Below are 18,534 nucleotides of genomic sequence, written 5' to 3'. Positions count from 1 at the left end.
GATGGTTCATCTACAACTAGTCTTTCCCTCTTAGATAAAAACCAAAAAATAGTTGTCAATCTAATCGGTCGCCCTTTATCAACTAAGCTCCAGTCCCTGTCTCATCGCCGCAATGTTGCATCACTGTGCCTGTTTTACAAATATTTTAATGGAACGTGTTCTGGTGAACTTGTTTCACATGTACCCCCTCGACGTACAGATCCCTGACAAACCTGCTTACCAATAAGATCTCACCCCTTCGTCGTTGTTGTCCCTAAATGTCAGGAAGATTTCTATTCTAATACTTTCTTCCCTCGAACAGCTAGACTTTGGAATTCCCTTCCTGCTGCCTCCCTGGCTGTACTGATATGCAGAAGTTTGAATGTAACATAAACAAATATCTTGTTAATCTTTCCCAGATATGGCTCCAAATAAAAGCCTCTTACGTCCAAATGACGATATGCTGTGTAAGGGGTGAACGGGAGAAAAAAAAAGCATTTGCACTAAGATGTCGATGCCTCCATTTAGTCTCAGAAGACAATGGACACATCCTATAAAGATAGCTGCACATGTAATTGTGAGGCAAGGGTTGCGCAATTCGCAACCACACCTCCTCTTAATCGGCACTGTTTGAGTTCAGTGTCAAAGAGAAGTCAAAGACGACTGGAAACAATACCGAGATAAATAGAGAGCACATACAGCAATTGAAAGTCTTAAATGGTCACCCATTTAAGTTATGACCAGTTTCAACTTTGCTTAACTTCGGTGATCTAATGAGAACCGGGGTATAAAATGAGTATACCTTATAAAGTAACTTAAATTCAATAGTTCATTTATATTACTTTCATATAAACAGCAAAAGTATTTATGTAATCGACGAGCTATGATTTAAAGGTAAGTATTTAAAGTATTTAAAGGAAAAAATATCAAAAACTAAATTCTGTGGTCATCAAAGGTGATTGTCTTCCTCAAGACTAAGAGATACATATCGATCAGAATTTCTTTTTTTTATATACTAGCCTGGGTGCCCGGCGTTGCCCGGGGGTGGAGGTGGAGGCGTGTGTTGACCAAAAAAAAAGTGGTAGTAGACAGGCAGGCTCGAACCTGTGACGCGAAAGATGAAAAGAAAATGCAAGGAAATCTGACATCTTACTGCTACTCTATGACGCGGCCGGAAATTCGAAACGTTAAAATTAGACAAAGTCAATCCAACTGATACGATGCCTTGCAACCATGGCTTGCATAAAATCGACCCCGCCTTGTAGAAAACTGCGGCTGAAGGAATTAATGTTTTGGGCAAATTTTTCGATATTTGTCGTCCGAGACGTCAAGTTTCAAAATAATACCGATCACGTGAAAATCTGTGGCCCCTTTCTAAAGGTTAAGGCATACATAGATAGATACATTTAAATAGACGGAAAAGATTTATATTATAGACTAACGAGGGTACCCGGCGTTGCCCGGGTGTTTGTAGGTGTATATAAGGAGGTAAATAAAAACAAAATGGAAAATAAAGAATAAGCAAACGTAATAACCCTGTTTAAATATTATTTAAAAAAATCAGCGAACGTGATGGAAAAATTAAAAAAAAAAAAAAACGAACGAAAAATGGCATAAGCATGTTTAAATATTAAAACTCGAAAAAAAATATAATTGATACGTCGACGCAATCTTAAGATAACGACGCTGCTACTATACCGACTGGTATATGACCACGTGAACGAAATTAGGTCGTATTTTTTTAATTCAACTAATTATAGAATGAACGTTTTTTGCGCATGCGTGCATGGCTAAATTGTCATGAAGGAACTGTTTATTGTTACCTCTCCTTGAAGAAAAGTGCCCAGTCGATGATGAAAGAATTAATACCTTTAGCCAATTTTTCGATATTTATCGTCCGAGGGGGCGGGCTTCAAAATGATGCCAATCTCCTAGAAAATCCGTCGCCTTTGTCGAAAGTTTTTACGAGACATACAAACATACATGCATACATTTAAACAGAGTTTTGTCCTTTATATTATAGATGAGATCACTTCCCTTTCCTGGAAACCCTACTACTAAATTGACAGAATAAAGATGCAAATACCGGCTAATGAGAATTGTAGAAATTGATTTTGTAAGAAATAATTCAATTTCAGAACTAATGTATATATTTTAGAGTTTTCTGTATTTAAAGAAAATTATATTATTATAAGAAAACCTTTGGGGGTATCAAACTTTAATCAATACATATTTAGTATCAATAGGAAATTACATGGCTACAATACTTGCGTATAAAACTGAATTCTGTGTTCGAAATTAGCCCCATAAATTTAGTTGAAAAACCTTAAAACATTCGGGGAGGGGGCAATTTTATTGCGATATCATGTTAGCAATCTTTATTCCATTTTCACCGGCGAACGTAGTGAATTGCTTTTACAAAGTCAAACACTTTCCCGCCTTTCTTTGGATACCCGTCGCCTGATTCAAGAGAAAATTGCTTTTCTTTTGTCGATAGGCGATATTAACATTATCTCTTTTTATTTAAAATTTAATCAAACAGAGAGACGCGAATTACATTTGAATTTCTAGTTCAAAGGCCGACAATCTAATTAAGTCGTTTGATGTTAGAATCCAATGTTTGATAGGTTCAAATCTGTATGAAATGGAATACTTTAAAGTTTAATATAATTTTTACCAAAAATAAATGAGAGAAATGGATTTACCCTTCTTATGAGCTTTTCATGTCCGTTTTTGCTTGCAAATGTTTTTATTTGATTTTTACTTTTTTATCTTTGTCGATATTTACAAAATTTAATAGCATATTCTTAACATGATCTTAATTTTTTCATCTTTTAGTAATCAGATATTTTAGTAATCATGGCCTACATTAGTAATCAGAACATATATTAGTAACTTGCTTGGATGTTTTGAAGTGAGCGTTGAGCAAAAAACAAAAGTGGTAGTAGGCAGACAGGCTCGAACCGGTACTGTGAAAGAGGAAAAGAACATGAAAAAATGTGACGTCTCTGCTGCCGCCCCCTTCGCCAAACCGGAAGTGGCGAAGGTTTAAATTAAGGCTAGTCAATCGAAAAGAAAGGGATGACTTTCGAAAAAATCGGCTAAAAAAGCGATCCCTTCATGTAGAAAAGTGCCCGGCTTATGGTCGAGGAATTAATATTTTTAACCATTTTTTTTTCGATATTGGTCGTCCGAAGGGTCGAGCTTCAAAACGATACCGATCTCGTGAAATCCGTCGCCTCTGTCGAAAGTTTAAGACGGATATACATACATACACATATGATGGCAGCAACTCGTTCTCGAGTATTGCCATTACTTAATACATCTCTGGCTCAAATGACGCAAACATGACCGGAACTAACAACACGTGCCAGACGGTCACTTCTATGAACTTTCTATAGTCCTGCACATTCACTGATAAACGGGTCCAAGCTGTGGTGCCCCGAACACCTACCAGGCCAGACCCTGGAAGTTCCAGAGCCTTTATTGCCATTGACGCCCATATTCGCATCAGTCGTCATTGAATGTCCGTTTGCCATTTTAGGCTAAAACGAACCTTTTTGTCATCGAGATACACACTGATTGCAAAATGTGTAATCCATTACATATCAAGTAATGCCTGTGCTTTAAGCTTTTTATAGCGAGGAAAGTCTTTGCATTGAGAAAATCCCACTCGCTAAACAACTGCCACATTGAACCAAAAAGAAGAGACAATCAACATCATTGGAAGCAGCAGTTGCCGCAGGTTTTATATAAGGGTTTTCCTTCTCCTAAAGAGGTTGCCGTCACCACGGCTTACGGGAGCCCTCTACACCCACTATGCCATTTGATCCATGACTGGGACTTAGGTTGCTGTGCACCAGAGAATATGCCACACGCCGGTGGGTCAACATACATGCGTACATACATACATACCAACATGATGATTGCAATCTCTTGTCAGACGAGTGCCACTCTCTCAGACACTTAAGGTCCATGAGCCCAAAAATGACTTCTATCGCCACATGACCATTTTTATAGACAAATACCTGAGGGAGTACGTATACACAGATGATGTTACAGAGTTTTAGCTTTCTACGACAACTAGGTCTCTCTCTTGGTTCAAAATGTTGAGATCCAGCAACAAGCAAGAGCAAGATAGCCAGCAACAAGTTAAACTGCAGACCAGCTTAATGCGGGTACAGGTCTCCCGCTTTATGGTTTTTTAAATCAGGAATTTGCTTCTACTAGAAAGGTTGCCTTCACCACGGCTTACGAGAGCCCTCTCCACCCTAGCACACACATACATACACACGAACACACACGATGCTAGTTTGCTGTTGACCACGAAAAAGGGTTCATTCGCCCTTTGAAAAGTCTTGTTTTTAATCCTTCAGGGAGACTAGCCGCCCTCCTCACCAAACAAGTTTGGTGGGGGAACCAGTTTAGTCGCCGTTGACCCGACCATGAGCCAGGTAATACTGGGTTACATGGTACCAGTAGCATATGACTTGACCTGACTATACATACACATATACATACATACATACATATAAACATACATACATAGTTTTTTACATGGTTATCAAGGCCCGGAAGCCCCTCGTGGATAATGGTTATTGCGTGTACAGTAATCAATGGGATAATATCGTAGTAATCGTTAGTAATGGAGATTTGATAAAGTATTTTACTTAAGGTGGCGGTTTATCAGGAATTCGTTTATGTTCGACTTGAAGACTTCCAAGTTGTAGTCAAGTGGGAAACAGGCAAACGAAAGAGAGTTCCACAGAAATGCAGAAAGAAGTTTTGTTCATGGAATCTACGTTTTTATTTAAGCACAGATAAAGAGTGGAGAAAATTATTAACAGTGGTTTCAGCTAGGCTAGGTTAAAGATTGGCGAGGGGGGACCAGAGATTTGAGCTCACAGGAGCGGCTGCCATAGAAATAACGATAAAACAAAGACAGGCTCGCAACATCTCTTCTGTGGGAGAGAGGTTGCAGGGAAGAGAAAAGGGCATCCCTCACTAAGCCACGAAGTCTACTTTGTACTCTGTAAGGGCAGGATAGGCCTGTTTTTAGCAGCTCCTGTCCAGATGTGGTAGCAGTAATCCATCCTTGGACGTAATTAGCTTTTATATAGATAGATAATGGAATCAGCAGTGAGATATCTTCTGGAGCGGTAGAAGGATTCTACCATTTTTCCAGCGGCATTGGCAATAGACTTGATGTACGTGTTCCATTTCAGATCAGGAGTAAAGGTCAAACCAAAAAGCTTGTAAAAATATGGAGCCTCTCCAAGACAATAGCCATTCATTTCAATTGATGCTAGATGTGGATCAAAGCGTTGATGATGTAAACATATGAGCTTGGTTTTAGATGCATTAAAAGTAACCAGCCACCTCTTCCCCCACTGCACGATGCGCTCAAGATCAGAGGAGAGAGAATGAGAGAGAACTTTGTCATTTACGACCTTTGAAGTGTTGCCATATATGGTCGTGGCATCAGCATAGATGTCAACGAATGATTTAAGTATGTGTTTTTGGGAGATCATTGATGTAAATCAGGAAGAAAGTTGGGCTCAGGATGACCCATGAGGAATCCAGCATTAATACTGAGAGCCTCTGATTTCTGCCCATCAACCACTACTTTTATGAGCCTATCAGAGAGAAACGATTTAATAATCGAGAAAATATTTCCAGTTATACCGTAGCTGGAAATCTTGTCAATAGGCCCTTATGCTATACCTTATCGAAGGCATTTGATATGTCAAGGGCAATTGCCTTAGAAAGAAAGCCTTTGTCGAGAGATTCACTAATCCTATGAGATATAACTGTTAGCACATCTGCTGTAGATCTAGCAGAACGGAAACCATATTGCATGTCACTAAGAAGGTTATTTCTGCTGAGGTGGTTTACTACTTCTTTATTTAATATGGATTCCAGCAACTTACTCATGACACACATTGGTCTGTACTGAGAGGGAGATGACTTGTCACCTGAATTCTTAAATACAGGGCATACTAATGAGGTTTTCCAGGGTGTTGGGAAGAAGTCTTCTTAAGGCAACGCTTAAACAGTTACATACATACATTTAAACAGACAGGTGAGATTTATATTATAGATGACATCTTTTTGTAATTACGAAATCTTTTTGTAATTACATATTTTCCTAATTACGATATCTTTTAATAATTATGACATTTTTTAGTAATTACGACATCTTTTAGTAATTACGACATCTTTTCGTATTTATGAAATCTTTTAGTAATTACATCATTGTTTTTAATTAAATTGTTTGTGGAAATATGAGTTGTTAAGTTTATTTTGATTGTTTTGATTTGCAGTATGTCATCACTTTTCGAGTTATTTAGTGCCGAATCCTGTAATGTAGAAGTGTTTATGTGTCAAGTTCTTTTTTATATTCAAGTATTTAGTCTTGATCGATGGATTGGTTTTTTTTTTTTTTTTTGACATTTTCAACCCAAACAAGACACATTGCCACTTTGATATAGGGGGCTATAATCAGGAACATAAGCTACAGGGGTACTGTGTAGGGAGTTGGGCAGCAAGATGTCAGTTGACGTTACACCTTAACTCCTGCATGTCAGTACAGTTGGGAAAGCAGGAACCTGGAAGGGAATTCCAAAGTCTAGCAGTTCTGGGAAGAAACTACTGGAGTAGAAAGCTGTCTTATATCGAAGGATCTCTACTGTGTAAGCGGTGGGATTTTGCTGTTTGTCGGGTTTTTCAGGGGTATTTACGTCGAGGGAGTAAAAGTGATTTCAGTTCGTCGGAACATTCACCATTAAAATACTTGTAGAACAAGCAGAGGGGTGCAATCGATTAGACAGAGGTTATAGCTAAGATGACAGTTCAGGACCTATCAAGTTGGTGTTTCTCTTTTAACCCTGTCTAGAAGTGAGAGACTAGTTGCAGATGCACCGGCCCAAATATAACAATACTCCATACATGAGCGAATTGTGGCTTTATAGAGGTACAGGATAAATTCGAGCGTTAGTAGCTTTCTAGCATGGTAGAGAGACCCTGCCTTCTTTGCAGCGGCCCTTGCAATGCTCTCAATGTAATTGTTCCAACTCATGTTCCCCGTGAACGTTAGGCAGAGGAGTTTAAAGTTGTTTATTTTATAGTATACAAACCATTTTCGAATTATTTAATTGAAAAAAGGTCCATGCTTCAATTTCTTAATATGTTCTAATATTTATTTGTGATGTTTGACTTACTTGATTAGATTTACGTCACATTAACCCTAAGTTCTTTATATCGTAAAATAAGAAATGGAATGCTTCACTCTAAGAAATTGAATACGTTTACTATTTTAACATACATTGTTCTATTAGCATAAAAGTCACAAATTCTTTACTAATCTTACATTAAACGAATTTGACATATCCGCTGTTAGTCGGAAGTGTTTGTATTTAAAGTTTGTGCGATTTTGTGTCGTTTCACATGATTTTGAATAATATTTTCAAAGTTTTATTTAAGTCTTACTGTAATGTAATGTGTTTACAAAAGACCTTTATCCCCGCTTCTCCAGCCATGTGTTACTTCTTGTCTCTGCTGCGACGTCACTCACGTGTCTCGAATACGTGCTTTCTGTTAGCCGCTTCTCCATCCACGTGTGTCCTTTTGTTTCTGCTGTGACATCACATCGTCCAACCAGCTAAATCATTTCTATAATTTAGCTGCCATACCTTGCTGCTGCTGTTAACAGCCCTAGCGGCTTTGTTACATTACGCCGTGGTTGGTACAAGCGCATATTTACCCAGTCAAACGACTTCCTGAGACCATAATAAACCATGCTCTATTCCGTCACCTTACAGATGCTAAACTTCTGACTGACAAACAGTATGGATTTAGACAAGCCCGTTCCACCGCAGACATCCTCACTGTAGTCTCTGAACGTATATACCATTCACTGGACAAAGCGGGGGAGAGCAGAGCGGTAGCTCTAGATATATCTAAGGCTTTTGACAGGGTATGGCATGAGGGTCTCCTACGGAAAATTAAATCATACGTTATCAAGGGTAGAATACTTAACATAATTAAATCCTTCTTAGATAAGAGAAAAATCCAGGTTGTCCTCTACGGTCGTACATCTAAACAATATGATATAAATGCGGGGGTGCCACAGGGGTGTATCCTTGGACCTCTATTGTTCCTAATATTTATTAATGAGCTCCCCGACAAAACTGCCTCTGAGGTGGGCATATATGCTGATGACACCACACTCTATAACAGGCATGGCGGGAAAACAAATGGAAACATAACTAAAAAAAAATGGCAAAAACACTAGAGGATGACCTCCAATCTGTAGTGGAATGGGAACAAAAATGGATGGTTACATTCAATGTTGCCAAGACTAAACTGGTTTCATTCAATAATTACAAAAAATCTTCTCTGCCACCAATAGCAATGGCCAGTCACTCCCTATCTGAGAGTACATCTTTCAAACTGCTTGGTCTTACGTTCACAGGAATCATGAGCTGGAACATTTACATTGAAAACATTGCCAGGGCCGCTGCGAAGAAGTAGGCTCTCTCTACCGTGCTAGAAAACTACTGACACCTGAAAGTATCCTGTACTTCTATAAGGCCACCATTCGCCCATACATGGAGTATTGCTGTCACATTTGGGCTGGTGCCTCTGCTGCTAGTCAAGGTTCAAAAGAGAGTCGCGAATCTGATAGGCCCTGAACTGGCATCTAAGCTTCTGCCTATGTCCCATCGACGAAACGTTGCATCCCTCTGCCTGTTCTACAAGTATTTTAATGGTGAATGCTCTGACGAACTGCAGACACTTGTGCCTCCACAACGTAGACACCCTCGACAAACCCTACAGGCAGCTAAATCCCACCCCCGCGCAGTAGAGATCCCTAGATTATAAAGATCTTTCTACTCCAGTAGTTTCTTCCACAGAACCGCTAGACTCTGCAACAAGCATTTCTAAAAATATAAACATCAGAATTGTAACCAAGTTGCTGGCATTATTTATTTATTCCTAGGAAAACATGCAAATGAGGAAGCAAATACAGAATTCGGTTACTGAGATTGGTCTACCTATGACATCGAAAATTCCTCGGAAGGGGGGTTGTTATCTCTGTGTTCCATTACACTTTCATATTCCACCGTGGGAAAGGTGGAGAAAAGTCAGTTGAGCCCCAGAAAAAGTCTGTTATCTCTATGTGTTCGACTCTCTCATTCCACCGGGGAAAAGGTGGAGAAAAGTCAGTTGAGCTCCAGAAAAAAATCTGGTTGTAAACAATAGCCGTCTGTAACGTTAAAGTAGATTATTATGTTTCAGTTGTAGATTATTATGACTATTATTATTATTAGATTATTACGTCTCAGTAAGTTATTATGTTTCAATGGTAAGTTGCATTGTCTTGAGAAGAGCAGAAATAAACCAAAATAACAAGAAAAGAAAAATATTGAGTTGGCAAAAAAAACGCTCGTTTTTTTTTATAAGAGAATATTAATGCGATATATTTCCACACTTAATTGGAAACCTTGAAGAATCTATGCGATTTGTCTGGTTGTCAAACGGCAATATTAGTCAACAGCCTTTACTTGGTTATTGTCGAGCAAATTTGATCGACCAGAAAGAGAAGCATCTCTCATATTAACATTTATTTTTTCGAAATCGAGCAAACAATTTCTGACACATCTGTTCTATAAAAGCATTCGCCCCATAGACATGGGGGATATCAAAGCAAGTTCATGTAGCTTTTTTTCTACAGTCAGAAAATATTAGCTACCGTTAATACACTGTTTGGTCTTTCATTTAATAGCCTGAAATACAATCAACACTCTAAGCACATGTCTACTCAGTCTTTTGTTTTTTTGTTTTTTTTGCTTTGTTTTGTTTTTCATTTTTCATATTGATTCAACATACTCGCTGCAACAGATTCAGAGGAGGAGACGGTGAGTAAGTGGTCAGCAACACAGAATGAGAGCCCGAGGGTTTCAAGTTCGAATTCAGTTCGTTCCACAGAAACATTTTAACTTAAGGTGTTAGCAATCTTCCAGTGGTCCTTCCCGTAAGTGCTCGATATCTTTCTAGAAATAATTCTAACTAGAAAAATATCGGAGAAACGAATGCCAACAATAATCATATAATTCATATGAAATGAATGAATGATGCTCAACAACAAATATTTGATGAAGCCTAATCGAAAATGATATTTAGTCGAACAGAAAGATTACATTCAAAAAACAAATAAACAATTTATTTCTAGTTAAACAATTATGTTTATTCCGAAAGTCGTTCTTAACATGAGGGAGGATGCAGTTGTCTATACTGCACAAGTGCAAAAATATTTTTTGTTCATGTTATCAAAATTTATTTCCAGTCAAACAATTATGTCTATTCCGAAAGTCGTTCTTAACATGGGGAGGATGGAGTTGTCTATATTGCACAAGTGCAAAAATATTTTTTTTATGTTATCAAAATTTATTTCCAGTCAAACAATTATGTCTATTCCGAAAGTCGTTCTTAACATGGGCAGGATGGAGTTGTCTATACTGCACAAGTGCAAAAATATTTTTTGTTCATGTTATCAAAATTTATTTCCAGTTAAACAATTATGTCTATTCCGAAAGTCGTTCTTAACATGGGCAGGATGGAGTTGTCTATACTGCACAAGTGCAAAAATATTTTTTGTTCATGTTATCAAAATTTATTTCCAGTTAAACAATTATGTCTATTCCGAAAGTCGTTCTTAACATGGGCAGGATGGAGTTGTCTATACTGCACAAGTGCAAAAATATTTTTTGTTCATGTTATCAAAATTTATTTCCAGTTAAACAATTATGTCTATTCCGAAAGTCGTTCTTAACATGGGCAGGATGGAGTTGTCTATATTGCACAAGTGCAAAAATATTTTTTTTATGTTATCAAAATTTATTTCCAGTCAAACAATTATGTCTATTCCGAAAGTCGTTCTTAACATGGGCAGGATGGAGTTGTCTATACTGCACAAGTGCAAAAATATTTTTTGTTCATGTTATCAAAATTTATTTCCAGTTAAACAATTATGTCTATTCCGAAAGTCGTTCTTAACATGGGCAGGATGGAGTTGTCTATACTGCACAAGTGCAAAAATATTTTTTGTTCATGTTATCAAAATTTATTTCCAGTTAAACAATATATGAGTAAAATAAAAAAAAATAAAAATAAAAAAAATATTGCTTTGGTTTAAATTTCAAGATTTCAACTTACATTGTCAATAAGTTCACGGACCATTCCCGTCCATCCGTGTTTCTTTTTGCTACCGAATTTCCCATCCGGTGCTAAATATATGGTAAACTGGAATTTTAAAAGTCGTGACATTGCTTTCAGAATGTCGATGCAGAAGCCCTCCAGAAGAACGTTGTTTTGTGTAATGACTGGATTGTCCAAGTAGTAGTCTGTGGAATTACGTTTTTGAACAAACGGTGGTTCCTGGAAGAGAGATATTAGAGAATAACCGATGGTAAACGAAATTAATTTGTATCGAATAAATCTGTTCTTGGATGAAACACATCATTAAAAACAGCATGAAAAAGACTTTTATTTACTGTTTCAAATTCTGTTACATTATTATACACCCTTGGTAAACTCCGCTTCTATTCATCTGTTGATAAAAATTCTATGACCATGATGTTTATAAAAAGACAAATATATATATATATATATATATATATATATATATATATATATATATATATATATATATATACAAAGAAAAAATTAGTCCGAGAAAACATGAGGAACATTTTTCTTCCGTACACGGTGGTAAGAGAGTTAAAGACAGACAGAGAGACGGATATCTCGTCCAATTTCATAGTTATTTTTCGGTGCTTCCCCCTCTTCTCTTGAGGACAGCATCTTGCGCACGTCTTTATGTCTTGAAATCTCGCCCGGCAAAAGATGGAAAATTTTGCTTTCGAAGTTATGTGGTTTTGGAACACTTCCATTCTAGAGTCACCTCGGATCCTTAAGGTTTCACTCAAACTGTATATATATATGTAAGAGACTTAAAGACAGAGAGACGGGTAATTTTTTTTTTTTTTTTTTGCCCTTCCCCTTCTCTTGATGGCGTCTTCACTGCTTGGAATCTCGCCAAGCAAGAGATGGAAAATCTTGCTTTCGAAGTTATATGGTTTTGAAGCACTTCCGTTACTTCCTTAAGGTGTCACTTAAACTGTCCATTCAATTCTATTCTTTGAATCGCTCGATCGAAATCCCATGCAGATTCCAAGGTTCGAGAGAAAGATTCCCGAGTTTGACAAACTATACATGAAGAAGTCCCGAGGTTACATCAGTCGAAACGTATAAAAAACACTCATAATCCAAACAGTAATCTAATAATTTAAATAATACAAATTTCCATTCTATTTCCTCAATGATTATCTGACTTTTCAAACTGAGTTTTTTTCTGTTTCAAAAATTTAGCTCATGCTTAATTTTTTAGCTAATACTCAAATTTTTCTAGTACATATATGTTCTTTTCTATACATAAACAGTAGCGTCCAAAATTAAGGGACAAAATTTTAAAACTTAATATTTGTTAGAAATAACAATTGTGAAAAGCTGAAATTTTGACAACTGGTAGTCGTTATCATCTATCATAACATACTAAAATTAAATCATTTGAAAAGGACAGAATAAGTATTATAACGTTTATTTATTATCGAAATTGGTTTTCAAATTTTGCCCTTTAGTTCTGGATGCTACTGTATATCTGTTTTCTAGATATATTCCGCCCCTTTTATAAAACACGTTTCTTATATGTTAAGCACTGCCTGTGAATGTAAGTTCGGTCAGTTGACCTACGTGCGAGAGAGTTACCTCTAGTCCCTGGATAATTAGAGATCGACATTTAATAATGATTATGCATTCATAAATGTTTAAATTCACTTGAATATAATTGCGGTTGATGGTGGCCCGGGATCATCTTCTAAAAGTATAGAGACAAAGATGGTTTCCTTTCAGGGTTCGGATATTATGACTGGCAAAAATCGTAACTTACTGTCTAGCTGAATCCACTGTCAAAAACTTTCCCCACTCTTTATCTATGCCTAAATCAAAACGTAGATTCCATAAACAAAGCTTGATTCTTAGAACTGCACGCCTGTGGAACTCTGTTCCGTCTGCCTGCTTCCCACCTGACTACAATCTGGATGTCTTCAAGTCCAACGTAAACAAATTCCTGACGAACCGCACCTTAAGTAGACACTTTCTTAAATCTCCATACTAACGTACTGTACTTACAATAACCCTTATCCCTGAGTGGCTTCCGGGCCTTGATAAGTGGTGACCACCTTGTAAAAAAATATGTGTATATATATATATATATATATATATATATATATATATATATATATATATATATATATATATATAGCACTTTGGTAAATAATTGAATTCATTCAAAACATATAACATATAAGCAAATCGCGGTAGACCAAAACAGTCGGCGAGATGGACCAGCGGATAAAGAGGTAAGGCTCATTATCGTGGGGTCTCGATTTCCAATCTCGCTAAATGCAGCCACTCTGGTGAGTTGTAGACGACGAATCACGTGTCAGTGGATAAGTATATTTTCAGAACTATATACATATATAGGTCACTTTATGTGTGTGAGTTCCTTCCCTATAGGTTCCGAAACGACTGAGCCTTCCTTTTGCAAATTTAACACAAAGCTAATTTATATATCAGCCAGAGTTCTTAGATATGTTTTGTACAGAAATTCATTTGACATGAATAGAAAATCGAAAAATTCGATCTTCAAAATAACTGTTCTCTCTTATAGATAATAAAAAAAGATGTTTTACAAGGGAATATTTTAGGTTACATCGGCCATCGTAAATGATAAAATCTCAGTAAGTCATTTCTTCTAAAAAAAAATACAGATGTATTATGATCTAGAGATATAGCTTAGTGATAGAGCATTCGACTACGGATGTTCAAGCCCGGGTGTACCTCACCATTTTATTTTATTTTTATTAAATACAAGTTAATTTACGATAAAAGAAAAGGTACCATTTAAAATCGCCGCAAAGCATTTCTTTCTTTACATATGTTAAAACGAAACATTAATCAGAAGTGACTCTTCCGGAGCATTAATCGTCAAGCCCAAATACTAGCTGACATGATATTGTAAACAAACACAGACGGTATTCGATGAATGATATTATCATTCTTTTTATTTATTTATTTTATTTATTTATTTATTTTATTTATTTATTTTATTTATTTATTTATTTTTTTTTTTTTTTTTTTTTTTCACGCATGAGTCCACCGGGAAATTTTTTCCTCGTAATATATAATAATCAATAGAATGATATATACGCAATCTGCATAAATTAAAATATCATCATTAAGCGTATTGTACAAATAAGCAATTTTGCGCTGCTAGCTAGTATATATATATATATAGTAGTAGTAGTAGTAGTAGTAGTAGTAGTAGTAGTAGTAGTAGTAGTAGTAGTTACTATAATAATTATTAAATACCTACAGACACTAGTGTTTCATTCTTTCGGGAATCATCAGTACATGGTGTCACGATTAATGCCAGTTGGGAGAATCGAACCCCGGCAACAGAAGTCATATCTGGCTCCTCTAGCCTAGTGGTTCGGGTCCTTGCTAATAACAAGGACCCGAATTAGTAGGCTAGAGATACAAGTTGAAATTAAGCATTTATTCTTATTGAATGCTTTCAGTCAGGGTGATCTTATTATATGACGATCTGCGCGTATTAACTAAGTTGACCGACTTTATTAAAACTGAAAGTGCTCAACAATAAGAAATAAGTTTCTTAAGGGGGCTTACATTATTATTTACTATAATAATTATTAAATACCTACAGACACTAGTGTATATATATATGTGTGTGTGTGTGTGTGTGTGTGTGTGTGTGTGTGTGTGTGTGTGTGTGTGTGTGTGTGTGTTTGTGTGTGTGTACGCTTTCGTAAGTAATGATTTCCACACTTTTTCAAGTTCTCCCCTTATCTCTGGACTTGATTACGCCAATTACGTTATTGATATGAAATCTTTCCTGGGACGATTTTGAATAATCAATATTTTCTAAGATAGAAAAAAAAGCAACTAAGATGATGAAGGAAATGAGAGATGCTGCTTTTATAGAATAGATTCTTATCGTTTGGGCATCTGATATCTTCATAGATTTCAAACGGCAAAGACATAAGGCTTCGCCCGGTTGGATTAACATAAAATCACTGTTAAAAATATTGTGTATAACTTAGCTTGCTCAAATATAGCAATAATTGTAACAAATATATTGCGTTGGCAACCGAGTTCCTGCCATTTGTTTTCTGAGAGGTGGCGCTCGGCCAGACGTTAACGCCACGGACTGACAATCTAGGTTTGTTGAGTTCGAATCTAGTTGGTATCACAGAAACAATTTCACTTTTGATGTTAGCAATTTTCACGTGGTCTGTCCTGTGAGTACATTTTACATTTGTAGAAATAACTATAAGTAGAATTATACGAAGAACAAAATGCCACCCATAGAATCATCTGATCTATACGAAATGAATGAATATGTTTTCCTTTTTATTTGTGTGTTATATCTATTGAAACTGCTCAATCCAAAGCATGAAGCCACTTGATGTAAAGAGCTAACTAGAACAGAATCTGATTATTGCAAAAAGAGGGCATGCCTATTGACTTAGGTTTTGAAAAGATCAGTGCTATAGGTAAGAGGGACAACAATGAGCTTTCATTGCGGTCATTGAAAAGAAGCTACTGGAATAGGGAGCTTTATTACAATGATGTACTAAAACAACGAATTGACGGAGATCTTTTGATTAACGAATCAAACGGGCTTGAACAAAAAAGCATGGAACACATGCTATAATAGTGTTTATGGAAAAGATTGAAACTAGCAACATCACATCTGTTGGAGAAAGGTTGCAGTGAAGAAGAAAGTGTCGGGCCGGTCAAATTACACATATATTTCCGAAATTTATCAAGAATACAGATTCACCGGCCCAAAATGATAGCAATACTCTATAAATGGTTTGATAGTAAATTTGTAGAGATGGAGAATAGCCTCAGGTGAAAGGAAAGAGTTTAATACGAAAGAGTAAACCGCTTTTGCGAGAAACAGAAAAAGCAATTTTTAAAAAGATTTATTTTGTCATCAATTTATAATCTATTTTTTTTTTTTACGAAAGGGCAGCTAGCAATTTCGGTAAATAAATATAAGAGTTCTCTTTGGAATTTCCTATAAAAATCTGACAAAATGCAAAACTGTTAATTAAATAAAGCGTTCAGTTCGAAATCTAGTAGGATTACTAAGTTCAAAATATAGATTTCTGGCTTGCAATTTTCTGATATGCGTCTTTTGTTGGTCCCATTTTCCCTTCACTCCTCACATTAAAATCGGCCTTGTTTCTAATTTTATCGGTGAGGGAGCAAATAAATACCAACCCCACAATTAAGACCTTGGCCAATGTAGGGGCAACCCTTCATACTAATTGTCACAATCCAGCTCCCCTACCCCACTGGAGAGTTGGTCCACATTTCCCCTTCACTCCTCACATTAAAAATTGGCCTTGTGCCTAATTTGCTCGGTGAGGGCAAATAAATACTCTTTTCTTAGCCTTTTGGCCAAGATCAAAGTGTAGTATATGTTCCGGCAGATACTGCAAGCAAAGACCATATGTGAGCAATCCCACATATTAGACCTTGGTTAATGTAAGGGCAACGCTTCATACCTATTGTCACTATCCAGCTCCCCTAATTCCCGGGGAGTTGGTCTCGATTTCCCTCTTACTCCTCACATTAAAATCGGCCTTGTGCCTAATTTGCTCGGTGGGGGAGCAAATAAATAACAATCCCACATATAAAACCTTGGTTAATGTAGGGAACCCCCTTAATACCAATTGTCACTATCCAGCTCCCCTACTCCCCGGGAGTTGGTCCCAATTTCCCCTTCTCTCCTCACATTAAAAATAGGCCTTGTGCATAATTTGCTCGGTGGGGGAGCAAATAAATACTCCCCTTTTCCGGCAGATACTGCAAGCAAAGACCATATGTGGGGGAAATCCCACATATAAGACCTTGGTCGATGTATGGAAAACCCTTCATACCAATTGTAACTATCCCGCTCCCCTACTCCCCGGGGAGTTGGTCCCCATTTTCCCTTCACTCCTCACATTAAAAATCGGCCTTGTGCCTAATTTGTTCGGTGGGGATCAAATAAATACATATCCTTTCTTGGCCTTTTGGCCAAGATCAAAAAAAAATGCATACACAAACACACAGACAACTGTTTATAAATTGTAAATGTGGTTTTGATTCTTAAACGCTGGGGATTTATTAGTTAGATTAAGATCCATAGAGTGAATGAAGTATTTTGGTAAATATCCAAAGTCTACATTTATTACTTTTAATCACTTTAGTCACAAAGACCCTGAACCCTTCCTCTCCCCAATTTCTTGTAGGACTTTGTGCCTAATTTTGTTTTTTTTTAAATCTTTTGTTTTTACTTAATTGTATTTTCAAAATTTTTAAAAGCAATAAAATATATAAACAAGATCAAAGTGTAGTATCTGTTCCGGCAGATACTGCAAGCAAAGATCATATGTGGGGGAAACCTCACATAAAAGACCTTGGTCAATGTAGGGGCAACTCTTCATACCAATTGTCACTATCCAGCTCCGCTAATTCCCGGGGAGCTGGCCCCCATTTCCCCTTCACTCCTCACATTAAAAATGGGGCTGGTGCCCAATTTGCTCGGTGGGGGAGCAAATAAATATCACCCTACATATAAGACCTTAGTCAATGTAGGGGCAACCCTTCGTACCAATTATCGCTATCCAGCTCCCCTACTCCCTACTTGTAATATAAAGCTGGGGGATCACTTTTCTGTATTAATTTAATTCAAAATGATAACCAACTTTACAACTAGTCAGTCTGAAAGCCATTCAAGTCATTCTCCAGATCAGTCAAGTTGTATTTGAAGGATTCCAGTTATTTTTAAGCATTCAAGTCATTCTAAAGATCATTCAATTCATCCTTAATTTGAGTAAAGTCATTCTAAGTAATTTACTTTTTATTTATTTAAGTCATTTCAGCCCATTTTTCGGTCATTTTAGTTTATCTTTAAGAAGTTCATGTCAATCCTACAATCATGCATTCATTCATTACACGAAAGCATGCGACTAATGGCTATCGGCCTTGTTTATTATGAGAACACTGCAGTACACGTTCCCCCGTTAGATGTTAACGAAAATAAGAAATGACCTTCAGCAAATGGCGACTAAAAGGGTTTACAAACAAATGCCTTCAAGGCAAAAATACTTTCACTTAAAAATAAAATCGTCGGGGGTACGAGAAGATGTTTTTTTTTTTATTTCTTGGTGAAAGATTTCTTGGGGGTGAATTTAATCCATTAATGCCATTTTTTCATTTCGGACAATATTTTTTTTTAAAGAAGGAATGTAAAGAATAACTCTCACCTTCCTTATTTCATCCTTTCGTCATCTTATTCCATGAACGATGTTTTTGACAAAGAAGGAAAAACTTATTCTCCGGGTAATAAGCTAT

The 18,534-nt window shown here is 36.7% G+C and overlaps 1 protein-coding gene across 2 annotated transcripts in view; it reads right to left on the bottom strand.

Moving 5' to 3' along the window:
- The window catches only part of LOC145259283 (glutamate receptor ionotropic, kainate 3-like), a 510,406-nt gene that overhangs the window by 53,429 nt on the left and 438,443 nt on the right, over positions 1-18,534 (bottom strand). For both annotated transcript variants that reach the window (XM_080117150.1, XM_080117149.1), the window contains one exon: positions 11,197-11,418. In XM_080117150.1, coding sequence (XP_079973276.1) covers positions 11,197-11,418 — 222 coding nt within the window. The remainder of the gene's footprint in view (positions 1-11,196; positions 11,419-18,534) is intronic.

Source organism: Euprymna scolopes, chromosome 34, assembly GCF_053919585.1.
Source record: "Euprymna scolopes isolate OS-2025 chromosome 34, ASM5391958v1, whole genome shotgun sequence".
NCBI classification, from domain to species: Eukaryota; Metazoa; Mollusca; class Cephalopoda; order Sepiida; family Sepiolidae; genus Euprymna; species Euprymna scolopes.
Note: the sequence above shows the minus strand (reverse complement) of the source record. Positions and strands in the feature narration are given on the sequence as shown.